Consider the following 15,337-nt stretch of genomic DNA (forward strand, 5'->3'; position numbering starts at 1 on the left):
TTCTGACCCTTCTCAATCCATCCAAAAGAAAATTGTTTGGCTGGAGATGCACTTTAAATGCAGCTCTGTTTGTTTGCTGGCATCTGGTTATTTTGGAAAATTCTTCATGGATCATATTCACTTTTAATAGCAAGTCCTCTCGGAACAAAAACCAGTATGAACAAAGCTTGTTCACACATGATTCAACTTCATACCTGCATTGCCTAGTGCTTCATTTCATTTGTGCATTTATCATTATGGACACGTGATGCTACGTTTGGGCATTTTTAGATGATTGGGACTAGAGATGGGCTCGGGCGTGTTCAAAATCCCACATTGCCGACACTGCACACGGCTAATCGCAGGCAGTGAGACATTTCCCGGTTTGCAGCTACACAGATTGGGAAATCTCACTGCCTGTGATTAGCCGGCTTCCTGGAGGGATCGGGCACGTGGGATTTCAAACACACCTGAGCCCATCTTGAGTTGGGACTAATAATCATCCATCTGCCTAGTATGTATAGTATCTGTAACTGATTTTGTAATATCTACTTTTAGTAAACTGCCACACAAGCCAACAACCCGAGCAGCTGCAAAATTAAACAGCCCTGAACGACCTTCTTTAGCTGATAGACGACGTAAAATTAAGTCTCCTGAGTCTGGAAAAACAGCAAAGCGGTGAGTTACCCTTCAGTGGAAAAGACAATCTCTTACCTAATTTTTGAAGCCTTGAGTATTTCATGTGGACTTTTAAAAAAAAAAAAAAATATATACATTTGGCAGGTAAATATGAATTATACCATGTTTTTATAGTCTACTTTTGAGCCAGCAGGTGCATCTTTAAGTGTCCATGTTTTTTCAGGTCTATAACGAAAGAAGCCTGTTATTTAATCCGCTCAATGAGTCCTCAGCAAAGATTTAAGGTTTTATGGAGGAGAGTACCAGGTTACTTTCTTTTCACAACAATTATATGTTTGCTTTCAATAAAAGGGTTGATGTGTTCTGGAATACCCTAAACGCACTGGCTTTGAATGCAAACGAAATTGTTTCCGGAGAAATTTTTTTTATTTAGGCTCTTCTTCCTTTTTTTTTTTTTTTTTTTAAGTAGGCTTTGTTCAATATGGTAAAAAAAACCTAAAGCATTTAGACAAACCATAAAAGGGCAAAAGAAAGTTATAATTTTGGGTAGCAGGCCCAGCAGGAATTCAACTTGGTACATGTAAAGGGATCTGACTGACCATCCAACATAAGGGCATATTAGCCACATGCTTAGTATTAATTCAGATAGATCTACACATTATGACTTGTCATATTCTTTTCAGTGAAAACCCAGTGTCAGTTAGCCCCCATCTATATATGTTTATAGCATTAATGGGTGATGTAAGATAACCATAAAGTTAAAAATAAAATAAAGTGGGGGGGGGGGGGGTCGAAGCAAGGACACTCTAGTATAAATACTTGGATAAGATGCAAAAATAGCATTGCATATTTACATTAACTCTTAAACTATCAATCAACTACAACCAAGTCCTTCATCAAGAAGTTGACTGCTGGGAGTCCCAAAGGGGAAGCACTAGCATAGTGATTCCATGTAGCCCGGGTACTGTAAAACTTGTCATGTCTGTCTTTGCGTGTCACCATCCACTCTTCCGCGCCCTTAATTTTGTTTCCTAAACGTCGCCAATCCTCCCCACTAGGAATTTGAGCTGATTTCCAGTTAACTGGAATTGGTTGTCTGGCCACATTCAGGAGATGGGGTAGTACTGATTTATGGTAATGACCTGGAGGGATGGTAGGGACATGCAACAGAAGCTCCAATGGGGTGTCTGGTAGTCTAAAATCACTCTGACCTGAGTTCTGATATCTTGCCAGTAGGGTCTAATCCTGGGGCACTCTCACCAAATGTGCAGGAATATACCCCGTTGTCCACAACCCCTCCGGCAAGCATCAATGTTTGGTAGATTCTACATTTTCCTATCTACAGAGCTGGAATGTGTGAAGCGTTAAAGATGGTCTAATTGTAACTCGGTGAATTTTGCATTTCATGTCTCTCTCCCATTCTCTTATGTAGAGGGTTTCCCCCTTGGCTCCAGTGATTGCAACATCCCATATAACACAGAGATAAAATCTGGGGTCATAGAGGTGGACATACAGAGCTTCTCGAAGGGAGTAGTAGAAGAGTGTGAGCGAATGGCCTGAGGAAAACTGCTAATGAATTAGCAGAGCAGTCCATAGCACCACTCATCCATAGGCAAGCACCCATATTGGTCCCTGAGAGCATCTAGGGTGAGCAGCCCTTGGTCTTGAACAAACCTGCCCCATCGCGTCTCTCCCTCCCCCTCACCCTGATACTCTCTGGATACCCAAGGTGCCCAAGCCCATTTTCAACCCACTCATTTTTATTTTTTTCAGGGGAACCCACAGTTTAGTCTTTTCCCCATGATGCCAGTCCAATATCTGTTGTAAGACAATAGTCTCGTAATATTTGCGCATGGTAGGCACCCCCCAAGCCTCCCGTCTGCTTGGAGCACTGTAGGGTACCGAGGCCAAACGTGGGCTCCTTCCATGACATGTATATCTCAGAAACAGACTGTTAAAGGTCGAAGGATCTGGGCATCGAGATGGGCACCATTTGCAAGTAGTAGATGATTGTTGGTAGCACATTCATTTTTAGCACACTGACGCCCATCCACGAGAATGTCACCCTGTTCCATTTTTTTGTGAAAGTAAGACAGGGTGGCTGGTCGGTCTGTAGTCGGGCCCAATGTATCAACTGGATGGCACAATTGGAATTGTCCCTGGCTTTTCTTCCCGTAATGAAACCTGTCTGGCCAGGATGAATAATTATGGGTTTGAGGCGGTTGGCTAGAATCTTCGCTAATATTTTTTAATATCGTTCAGGAGCGAAATTGGCCTTTAGCTGCTGGGAGCAGTAGGATCTTTCCCTTCCCTGGGAATTGCTGAGAATGTGGGCAAGTAATCCCTCTTTAGGTATTACAGTCCCCGCTGCCAGAGCATTAAATGAGGTACACATTGGGTTAGCTAGTAGCGAGTGAAAAGTGCAGTAATAGGCATTCATTAACCCATCAAGTTCTGGGCTTTTCCCTTTCGGGAGGTCTTTACTTTGTCAGAACTGGCAGCAGTCATTAATCGGTGTTTCCAATTGTGTACTAACCTCCGTACTGAACTGCGGGGAATGAGCTTGTAGGCCAGAAAACGTATTGTGTAGCTGAGTTAGGCATAATAGTTCCAAAAGACTGCAGCTATCTTTTGAGGTGTGAATTACAGTAGACCCTGAAGATATACGGACCTTACATACATATTCTGAGGCGTGTTGTTGTCTAATGGCTCTAGCCGGTAGTTTCCCACATTTGTTCCCATACTCTAAAACTTATGGGAAATGTGTCGTAGATGGGCCCGAGTGTAAAGATTGAAGTTCCACAGCCGGGGTAGTATTGTCTTTGTATTGTGCCTAAGTTCTGCAGATCGGATTTTCAGCAATAGTTTCTGCAATTCCCCTTCCCGTGTCCTTTTTAGTTTAAACCCTTGGGAAATGAGCTCACCCCTGATTACTGCCTTATGGCCCTCCCAGATGGAAGCCACCATGTCGTCTGTGGAATTCTCCGCAAAGTATCGAGATATTGAATCCAAAACCTGTTTAAGCACCACCACCACATCATCAAAGATATTCTCGATCAGATGCCAAGTTCATAACTTTTGGTCAGGGGAAAGGGGATGTGAGTTGATAGAAATTGGGGCTGTGATCAGATCTAGTTAGTGAGCCGATCTATGCATCGGATAGAGACTCCAATGAATACTGATCCATCAGCAGTAGATCTATGCGAGTGTAAACGGCATGGGTTGCCAAGTAGTAGCTGAAGTTTTTATCAGTAGGATGGAGTATCTTCCAGCAGTCGATCAGATGGTTGTTGGCATGTAGGGATTTCCTAAAGTGTTTGAGGAAGGTAAAGGAATAAGCCAGCTTTTTCTTTGTCTGCTGGGTTTGCTGAGTTTTGATGTGATCTTCCAATAAAGAAAGGTGGTTCTTCTGAAGAGTGCGGCAGTCCAGAGTCTATTTTCGTCTGTTGCTGTCGGCAGTTGCCAGCACCTGTGGCTTCAGGGCCAAGAGAACATTTCTGTATGTGCTCCTGGAGCGGTGGGACTTTATTTTCCGCATTATAATCCATGCTCCACTAGTCGGGTCTCCACCTCTCCCGATCAAGGAGGGAGTGGAGGCCAGTGACCACGGAGAGGCCCCAAAACAGGGACATAACTTCAAGGACGTGACCTATTGGGGGTAAGTCAGACAACACTCAGAGCAAAGGAGAGGTCCAGCTCTAAAACCTATAACATTAGTGATATCAAATTCAAACAAACTACTACAATAGCAAACTGGGGTGGGGGCAATATCTCAAAAATTGACAGGATTGCAAAACATAGAGATGACTGAAGAGTTCCTCAAGGCACCATCCCAGGTGGGGAGGAATTTGGAGACTGCTGTGTGGCCCGTGAGGGGCCCCTTCTATTCCTGTTACGACCTCTGTACCTTTTGCCTTTGTGATTTGCCAGGGCTGTGAGCAGGATGGAAGTGGAATCTCGGGGGGGATTACCTCCCATCTGGAATTTCAATTGTTGGCAAATTAAGGTGCTTCAGGTATTGTGGGTAGGTCATCTTTATTCCTCAAAACGTATTGCTGGCCATCCTTGGAGATGGTCAAGTGGAAAGGGAAGCCCCATCTGTAAATAAGCTTAGCATTTTGCAGTGCCTTCAAGAAGCTGTTTGAGCACTTGATGTTGCATCAGGGTTCTGGATAAATCAAGAAAGAAATATAGTTTGGCTCCATCAAAGTCCACGTGGCGGGCACCCCAGAGACTCGACTCGATCCGTTCCTTTATGGTGTATTTCTGGAGTTTGCAAATGTCCCGTGGCTTATCCGGAACTGTGGATAGCGGGCGAAGTGCTCTATGAGCCCGATTGATTTCAATATGATGAGGCGCCTCATGGCCCAGGATTTGCCTAAAGATTCCTTGTCTGTCGGGGACTGTCCCGTGGCCCTGTAGCTTCTGGCAGGCCCCTGATAGAGATATTTATACTGCAGCTCTTATTTTCAGTCATCCATTTGATCTAATAGAGTTAAGCCGTTGGTCTTGTGTTTTGCATCTTTCAGTAAGGGCTTGTTGGTACATGACACATCCTCCCACTGTTACACCGGGGCTTCTACTTTGCCTCCAAATATGTGCTGTGTCAGCCTGCAGGACTTCTATATCCTGTCTCAGTGTCTTCTCCACTCTGAGCAAACCGCTTCAGATCAGTTTTAGTGGGGAGGGACAGAATATGTGCCCGTAGATCCCTAGCATCCAGGGCTTCTCCTAATGCAGAAGGTTCAGCAGGACTGTCTGAGCCTGAGGGTGAGGTAGGGAGGAGGAGCGAGTGCACAGGGACCAGTGGTGATGGAATCGGAGATGCTGCACATGCAGCACCAGTCTTCTCACTGGGTGCCATCTTGTGTCCTGGTGGTCCCCATTGGGTCTCTGTAAAATGGGCATCCAGCGGCCCCGGGAGGTCCGCTGTGGTGATGCCCACTGCTTAGGGGGCATGACTTGAAGTTCCACCCGGTTAAGCTGCCGTAGGTGCAGCTAAGACTGTGGATCTTGCAAAGTTCGGCAAACGCACGTCCTCAGTCCGTTGTAGCCCAGACGTTCGAGGAGTTTGGATAAGAAGGGAAGCAAGGAGGTGGGGTGTAGGTTGTTAGGATTGGATAGGTCCAGGGAGGGCTTTTTAAGTATGGGTGCATATTTTAGAGAGTTGGGGAAGATGCCAGAAGAGGGAGAGATTGAAGATGTGGGTTAGAGAGTCTAGCATAGAGCCAGAGGGTGAACGTGGCATTTGTGAGGGAACAGTATCCAGAGGGCAGGTGGTAAGGTGGACATTACCAAGTAGTAGCAACTTTGTCTATAGTGGTGGGGTTGAAAGAGGGAAGTTATGATTGTGCCTGTGGGCATGAAGTGTTGTGTAAGGTGTGTGTGTGTAGTGTTGTTTTTTTTTGTTTTTTTTTTTTTAGACTTCTAGTAACATCTGTTTGCCAAGGTTCAATGGGTCAGGGCTTGATTCTGTGTTTAGTCAGGGGGGCCAGTGAGGCTAGAAGTGAAGCGTTGTAGACAGAAGTGGCTAGGTTGGTGCAGAATAGGTGTGAGATTTTGTCGTGGAGGTTGTCGATAGCGGAGATGAGAAGGGTTGAGATGACGTAGGTTTCTGCGGTTAAACTTTTTTTTTTTTTTAGGTGGTTGGAGGAAGAGGAGGTGAAGGAGAGGGAGCGAATAAAACTAATAAGGTGGTGATCAGAGAGAGGGAATAGATAGTTGGAGAGGTTGCATGGAGTGCAAAGGTGAGAGAAAACGAGACCAAGGATATTTGCCTTCAGAGTAGGAGCATGTATCCACTGCTTCAGGTCAGAGGAGGAGGTTGAGCTTAGAAATTTGGAAGGGGCAGGATTGTTAGTATTAATAGGGATGTTGAAGTCCCCGAGTGATTGTGGGGATTTCAGAAGAAAGTAGGGTAGCCAGGCAGAGAAGTCATCAAGAAATGTTGATACTGGTCCAGGGGGCCTCTAGATCAGGCTATCCTTGGAGAAATTGGAGTGAAAAGATGAATGCAGTGTGCTTCGAAAGAGGAGAGTGACAGGGAGGTGGCTGAAGTACCTGAAAGGTGCTATGTGGGGCTATAAGTATTCCGACACCTCCTCCCTTACGTCCATTGGATCTGGGGGAGTGAGTCCAGAGAAGACCACCATGGGATAGGGCAGCAGAAGACGGTGTCGGATTCGTGGAGCCAGGTTTCGGTAATGGCTAGTAGGTTTAATGAGTTGGCGATAAAGATGTCATGGAGAGAGGTGAGTTTGTTGCAGACAGAGCTGGAGTTCCAAAGGGCGCAAGAGAAAGGGAGTCTGGTCTTGGGAAGAATAGAAATGGGAACTAAATGTTGTTGATTGCGGCTGCTGCCAGAGGGTGCAGGGTGATGGGTGCATGGGGTACAGTTTGATGATGGAGGCCCAGGGTTTGGGGATATATCTCCAGAGGTTGGAAGAAGCAGGAGGGTGAGGGAGGTAATATGGGTGTGGGATTTATATGAAGGGACATGGCCCAGGGTCGTGGAGATATTCTTATTTTATTTTTCTTAAAGTATTTTATTGGTACAAAAAAATCAAGGTAACATACATGTTCATACAAGAACCATAGCTTACAGCATAAAAAGAAAAGTACAGCTCACTTGTCAATGCAACGTACCCCTACAGTATAAATGCTATTGTCTCCCTTACATACAGCATTCTAGCTTAAGTAAATTATATGGCCTATCAGGCCTCAACACCTTGGAGATTTTTGGTGTGTGTGTGTGTGGATTTAGAATTAGTAGGAGTTGATGGGTGCAGTAATAAGGAGAGGAGAGAAGTGAGGGTGATATATAAATGCTATGGGGGGTAGAGGAGGGGTGAAGGAGAGATGGTTTTTAGGATAGAGGACAGCTGTCAAAAGGAGTGGTAGAGTGCATAGTACAAGGAGAAAGAGCTAAAGAGGTAAACAAGGTCACCTGACGTCTGTTTGGTGTTTTTCAAAGTATTTTCTTGTGCCCCTTCGCTTTGTGCATTCGCTGATGTGCACAGTCAGAAGTGCTTCCACTTAAAGAAATCGCCACTTTGAGGGAGAGCCCCAGTTGCAAATGTGCCCCCTGCAATAGCTTCCCTCAAAAGAAGCTTATCTTTATACTGATAGGGGTGGGGTGTGAGTGGATTTCAATTATCACTCAGGAGGTAATAGAATTTTGCCTGTTAACCAGCCAAGCTTTAACTTCTCATGCCAGCCCTCTTCATAATTTCGCCCCCAAGCACACCCACTTTAATGAACTGGAGGAGGGCTGGCATGGATCAGCACAATGAACTTAGTGGGACGTGAGCCTGATCTTCCTGCTAGCACATCTGAGGTGGCAGAGGCATTTCGCACATTAACCTCTTGCTGACCAGCCGCCGTCATACAGCAGCAGGTCAGCTCTCGGTCTACAGGGAGGTTAGCAGGTGCGCGCATGTTGCTGGAGCATGCCCTGCAGACGGTCTGCCGGCAACCCGTGATCATGGCGTACAGAGGCAGAACAGAATGGTCTAATGGAAACGAGGCAATTCCCCATTCTGCCTAGTGAAATACAGAGTAAAAATTGTTTCAATAAACTGTTTTAAATTGACAATTAATATATTTAAAATCAAATCTTCATTATTTTTTGGCAATGACATGGTGTAAGTGGATTTCTGCCAATGACAGGCTGTGTCACACCCCTCCAGCCTGTGTCTAATTGTGTTTATGTGCTTAAAATAAGAGGGAGGTGAATCGCTCAAATATCCCACCTATATTGTGGTATGTGGGCATGGAGGAGGGAGGGAGTGGGCTGTCATTTACCACTGTGTATGTATGTGTGGATAGAGATATAGTGTGTGTGTGTGTGTGTGTGTCTATAGTCATATGGCCTGCTCAGATGTGAGACATGGACAGGAGGAGAGGGATAGAGAATAGCTGCATCAACCAGGTTTTTTGCAGAATACAGTAAAATGTGGGTTTAATGGCACTCTAAATATTTGGATATTTTGGCTATGCTGACCATGTAAATCCATGACAAAAAAGTACTTTAGAATTTACACATTCTATAACACTGATCATATAAATATTATGTTTCATAGTCTTGTCATTATTGATCTCTGTTCAGGTCAAGCCCACAGCAGACACCGCAAGCAAGTGGAATAAAGAGGAGGAGAGAAGCCAGCCCACCAACACCAAGGACTAGAGGACGGCACACCTCAGGAGAAACGGCAGGGAAAAAAATGAAGCGCCAATGATTGTATAAATTTCATAGGTCATTTTTGTAGTATTGTATTCTAATTTAATACACTGTAAAAAGTTTGGTGTCAAATAAGGTGCTTAGAAATGTAAATTAATATACAATATTAATGCCATTCTATGGGGGAAATGTTTCATATTTTGTTTAGTTGTATGTAGGAGCCCCTCCCCCACTTCATTGTAACTCCGGATTTATTAAATGTACAGAAGAGTCACTTAGGTCTCAGATATAAAAACTGAAGAGCAGCAAAGAAAAGTCATAGCCAATAGCAGCCAATCAGTTCCATCTGTGATTTTTTTCTCTTGCAAGTTAGAAAGTGAAGCACCTGGTTGCTATAGACGACAACAACCACTTAATTCCTTTCCACTAATTTTTCTGAGGTCTGTAGTGTAGTTGCAATATATATGTATAAATATGTAAGATATTGTTTGAAGAACTATAAACAGAAGTCATTGGGCAGTATTTCTGAACCTCTTGGGTTTATAAATTCTCACTTTTTTTTTTTTCATTTTTTTTTTTTTTTTTCTTTCCATGGACCATTCTCAATAGTACATGTATTCAAGGAATGTTTAAACTTTTAAAGATAACACTCACTGAAGGGGTTTCAGAGGTTGGTCAGAAAGTTGGTGTGGTCAAATGTCTTTCATCTCTGTGACGCTGTACTGTGCACATTAGATCCGATCTTCCTCCAGACACTTCTGCCAGAGTGTCAGAGATTCCGAAGACTTCTGTAGATCTAGTAGCCTCCATGGTCTGCTTAGAGACACTGCCAAGTTTCCCATTCAAGGTATAGTGAAAGATCTTATTGCTGGCTTCTTCCATCTCCCAGCAAGGTATACTTGCCAATTCACACCCCCTCACCGCACCCACATTCCGTTGGAGCCCTTGATTCATTGTTTAACAAAGTGGGGTTTTTAAAGATGGGGGAGCATGTGGTCTCTTCCATGTGACAACAGTGTTCCTGAGTTGGTTAGTCACCAGACTGGAACAATGTCATGTGGAGGTGGCCATGACGCTATTTACCTAGGTAAGCTCTGACATCAAACTTTACCCAGAGTGAACACCTGCAGTGGGAAAGTGACAAGGGAGCTTGCATTTCATGGGATTACCTTGCTGGGAGGGAGAAATGGAGAGGCACTGTAACTCTATGCTGAATGGGAACTAACTCTCTTTAAATACAGCTAGAAGTAGCTGTAGAAAGACTGGTTTTGGAGGAACAGACGCATTAAAGCTAGCAAAGTGCCTTCATGTTAAGGATAGCGGTTGGGTGTACAGTTAGTCGGAACTACCTGTGACTCAAAATTTTTCTTAAATTAAGATTTACTCAGCTAGAGCACTCGGAAACCTTGTGCAGCTGTGCATTGTAACCAATCCTCTTCCATATTCAGCTTGTTCAATTAAGCTTTGACAATAAAATCTGGGAGCTGGTTTCTATGCAGAGCTGCATCCGATTTTGCATTGTATTTTTAAAGCATATCTCTGATGCCTAGTCTTTTCTTTGTCCTGGAGGTGCCCAGGCTGTGACTTCAAAAATGATTGCACAGAGGTGAAGGATGCAAACCAGACTCCCTTCCTCCCACTACTGAAACCCTTGTAGTGCATTTCTCTCTTAATGCTTCAGTTACATGTTTCGTTGACAAGAATGTATATTTTGTGAAAACTTTCATGATATAGCCATCACTTATAGAATATGGACACAAAGTTTCTATATTTTTGTTCATGGGGAATAAAAATAACTGGGAAGCTTCTGATGATGCCACATTCCTGGCCTAGAGTAAAGGTGAACTGAAGTCTTGGGAATAACCTCACCATCCTACAATTGGCATGCAGCCCTGGACACGAGAACGTCTATTTCCATCTGAAGTCTTTCTTGCCATGTGTCAGATTCCCATTTTTGTGTTTGATTTAGCTGACAAAAATAGCAATTTACTCTAGTTTTTTGATTTTAATAGGGCAGGGCCAAGATTACTAGTGTGCTGTGTTTACCAACAGCCCATCAAATTTAAACGTTTTCTCCAGAAAGAACAAAATGGAAACCTGTTAAGATGTGTCTTCTGTACATCAGAGTAAAGTTTAAATCGTGCTTGCTTTCATAAATGTATATGATTATAATGCAATGAAAACTAATATGCATTAAACTTTAATTCTGGTGTGCAGACAACTTTACCTACATGAATTTTTTGTATACAGTACCTGCCACAGGTGTACCAGTACAGTGTGATCAGGTTGATGACCTGACTGGTTGCTAGGACTTAAGACATTTTGACATTGTCTTATGAAATTAGCCTTGACATCTTGCCTTTACAAGAAATTGGCTTAGTAATTTCTAGGTAAGTCTTTATTTTTATTTTTTTCGCCTCATGCTTTAGACATGTCTATCGCTCTTGTAGAATCGATAGACTCTTTTCTCATAAATGCAGATTATAAAGCAAAATCGAAGCCACCGCTGTATATAGATGGCAGGCAGTTATTTATTTTCACAATTTGCTGAAATGTTCATGTCCTTTAACTATAAACCGCTGTAAATATACATTGTTGAAGGAGTTGTTTTTTTATTTGTGTTGGCTGTTCTTCCTGTATGTTGGCTGCATGTACTTTTCTTGTAGGACTTGTTGGAGAAAATTAAAAATGGGTAGGCAAGGGTAATGCACTGAAGAGCACAACGGTAAGAATAGTCTTTTTTTTTTTTTTTTTTTTTTTTTTTTTTTTTCTTCATTGAGGGACATCAGAAGTTACCTTTCAGAATTCAGGAAGTCTGTTACCTTCAGGTTATACTGCTGCCTACAAGTGGATTACGCACTGGCAAAAATAAATGTAGGCCAGCCCAGGATAACCCCTCCTACTACCAGCATGCCTTGCTAGTGTGCTAAGAGCTCTGCTGGTTAAAATATCAAGGACGTGGGTTGCTGTGCACTGTAAAATGCAGTTTAATGGCCTTAGCAAAGTGACCACCATGCCAACAAAGGGTGGACCTGTCTGAGGACCCAACCAATAAATTGTTGGAAACCCTCTCTAAAGCACTGTTCTCACTGGTAGGCCCTGCTCCACACCCCATCTTGGCTATGTTTGCCAAACCATAGCTGACTGGTCAGTGTCCCTTAATAAAGGTTCTTTCTAGTGCTGTAGTAGAGCCCTTTGTTATAGAACACTTGGAGCAAATGGCTGTAGCCATAAGCTACAACTGAGATGGTCTGCTGGAGGTTTCTCATCTCCCACATGGGGGTCTTCTATCACACAATGCAAAGGATGCTTTTGTTAAAAGTGCTGGACTGCAGAGCGGGCATCTAGGAAGTGTCAGATTCTCGAGGCCTTCAAAGGATGACACTTTATGCTACCAGTAGGATCCTTGATAATGGTATCCAGAGTAGATCATAAACACCCATCTTCCTCAGTAGAAGAGAAGCAACCCAAGAAACAGACTGCAAAGTCTTCAGCCTCACTATCGGTTACGAAATGTCCACATTCAGTCTCTGCAAACATAGTCTACAAGTTCTGGGGCTTAAAATCTGCCATATCTTCAGACAATCCTTCCTCCGCATGAAGCTGCCTTTCACCTCAACTAGGACATCATTGTTGCTTTGCTCTCTCCAGCTGCAGTTTACCAAAAGTAAAATTCCCTTCCTTGTCTAGATGTGTCTCAGTCTGTCAGTCTATCATTCAGCCACTTTTTTTTTTTTTTTTTTTGCTTCATAAAGACTAATTGACTTTGCTGTTGCACAGTCATCAGATGCCACCTTTTGGACATTAGGTCCTTTTTAAGGAGGCTTTTTGAGCAACAGGTAGTCAGTTTTTTTTTTTTTTTGTTTTGTTTTTTCTTGGGCCTGTTTGGCATTTGCTGTGTTGCCCATTCCCCTGGTTAGACTGCTTTTGGATGCCCCAAGCCTGAAAGACTTCCTTCATAGATGAAAGAAAATGTTTTGTATTCACCATTTAAAACGTTTTCTTGAAATCCATTGAGGGACAAGTCCCACCCATCTGTGTTTATGATCACTCTGTACTCTTTTTTTACTAAAAAAGAGGCCTGCTGGGAGTAGTAAGTTACCCTAGGCAGGTCTATTTTTTTGTTTGCCAGTGTCCATTCCTTCTGTTGGCAGTACAGGCCGAAGGTGAAAGACTTCCTGTGTCCCACAGTGAACGCCTAAAATAAAGGGATTAATGGTGGGTACAAAAATGTTGTCTTGACTGCAAGGATAATTCTGCTTTTCTGACTACCTTAGAAATATAGAAAGACAAAATACCAGAAAATCTCAACTGCATGAGATGCTTTCTCTGACAAAGTTCCTGAATAGGCAATGTCAGTCCCAACTAGATGCCTGCAATGGTCTCAGTAATCCGCCGTGGATACCTGCATACCAACAGATCCATGTCCTGAATCCCCCAAAAGCATAGAAATGCATTTAAAGGAACACCTAATGCTTCTGCCTTTTTATTACAGACTGACGAAAACCTTAACTGCAAAGATTTTGATAGATCTCTGCCCCCGTGTAGAGTACTAGTCCCAGATAGCTGGCCAGTTGTAATCACACCTACTGTATTGCTGCTAAAGGTTCTGATAGTCAACACTTCATTAATGATGCATAACAGTTTGCGTTCACGGATTTGAAAGGGTTGTGATGCAGGTAGCCATGTACGTTTGTTTGCGACTTTCAGTTCAGTATACAAATATCAAGGTAGAAAAGCCATTTCATATGTCCAAGCGTTTTCTTGTTCCAAGTGCAGGAAAGTTTCATGAAAAGCAGAATTCCACCCAAATTTAATTTCTTTTTTACGTTCAGTGTAGTGAGGCTCATTTCAGTCCCACTAGATGTTTACTACGGTATTGTCGTCTAATCCTTGTTCTCCTCTAAAGTTATTTCTCATACTTTACTGGCTGCACAAAATGCTAACGCATGCTTTCACTGCATCCGTTTTGCTGCCTATAGTGGATTATCTAGGACAGTGATGGCGAGCCTTGGCACCCCAGATGTTTTGGAACTACATTTCACATGCTGCTCTCATACACTCTGCAGTGTAGTTGAACATCCTAGTTCCAAAACATCTGGGGTGCCAAGGTTTACAATCACTGATCTAGGAATACATAGGAACCCTGTATGGGGATTGATGAAATTGTCTCCACTTGAACATAATCTTTCCTGGCCAAGACTGGTTGTGTGTATGTGGGAGGTGGGTTTAATTATGCCCCACATTAGTGATTTTATATCCAGTTCAGCTGTGTGCCCCGTAAGACCAATCCTTACACGGAGAACAGTAGTTCATTATGGGTTTTTTGTTTTGCTTTCTAATCTAGTGTGATGAAGGAACAGTTATGCCTGGGTGATCATAGACTACCTTTCATTTGTAAATATGTTTACAGTGTTTTTTTGTTTTTTTTCCTTCCACTCTTTGATCAACACTTGTATAGTCTGTGTTCTTATATTGCTCTCCATGTACATTCTGTCTGTTTCTTGCAAATTAGATTATTTTTAGAAGCTAATGCTTGGATTCAGTATTTTTTCTCTTAATGATACAGGCATGTTAGCAAATGTCATTTTCATTGTGGAAAGTATGTTTTCATTGCCTTTTTGCTTTTATTATTTATAACATATATGTTGAGATTGTTGCCTTTTTTTTTTTTTTTTTTTTTCCTTTTTTCTTTGCACAGTTGCTATTTTTTGTGAAACCTTAATTTCTTACTGACCTTTTCTACATAAATGATAAAAACCATTCGAAAACACTTCTTTGTAATGCATTTTTTTTTCTGGTTTACGTTTGTTTTTTTTGTTTTGTTTTTTTTTATTGGTTGAATGACAATGGTTATATAAACCTTCAGTTATGTTTATTTCCAGGTTCTGGCATTTGGGCACCAACTAAGCTGTCTCTAGATGCAAATTTAAAGGAAAATTTACTTTCAAAACATGTTCCAGCTCCTGCAGCTCTCCCTGTGAAAGTGGAAGGGGGTTCTTCTTTCTACGCCCAATGTCAAAATTTGAATAGCGTGGCTGTGTGGGTTTCTGCCCACACGGGCACATCATTCATTCACACTTTACTGTTAATGAATGCTTACAAGTTCTGTCAGCTATTTTAGCTGATGGCTTGTAGTTCTCAACAAGCTACCAAGGTGCTGGTGAGTGCTCTGATAGTCCATTGATTTTATTACTGCTTTCAGGTAACTGCCTGCCCATGCAAAGAACAGGCAGCCAGCAATGCGAAGAGCCTGCAGGAGATGGAGATTGCACCTGCAATTGCAGGTACAATGTGGTACAGGCTCCTGGGGGAAAAAGTATGTATATACATACACACACATTTCCCACATAGTTTGGGATTTCAGTCTGTGTGATAAATTCATTGCTTAGTACACTGGTTTACCCACGTGACCTGATCTTTGCATGTAAAGGTAGTTTATCTGTTTTCAGGCATTTTTAAAATGCTGTCATTTTATGTAACATTTTCCTTCATATCAATACATTTACATCCCTGCCCTCAAGGAACTTGCATTCTTCT

At 42.7% G+C, this 15,337-nt stretch overlaps 1 protein-coding gene across 1 annotated transcript in view; it reads left to right on the plus strand.

Moving 5' to 3' along the window:
- BOD1L1 (biorientation of chromosomes in cell division 1 like 1) overlaps positions 1-14,570 on the plus strand; it is a 63,514-nt gene extending 48,944 nt beyond the window's left edge. The window contains exons 20-21 of the mRNA XM_077477772.1: positions 538-657; positions 8,726-14,570. Of these exons, the coding sequence (XP_077333898.1) occupies positions 538-657; positions 8,726-8,855 (250 nt within the window). The 3' untranslated portion in view covers positions 8,856-14,570. The remainder of the gene's footprint in view (positions 1-537; positions 658-8,725) is intronic.
- Positions 14,571-15,337: the final 767 nt, after the last annotated feature.

The sequence above is a fragment of the Lithobates pipiens genome, unplaced genomic scaffold, assembly GCF_037356315.1.
Source record: "Lithobates pipiens isolate NorthernLeopardFrog02 unplaced genomic scaffold, aLitPip1_a1.2 Scaffold_13, whole genome shotgun sequence".
In the NCBI taxonomy this organism is placed as follows: domain Eukaryota; kingdom Metazoa; phylum Chordata; class Amphibia; order Anura; family Ranidae; genus Lithobates; species Lithobates pipiens.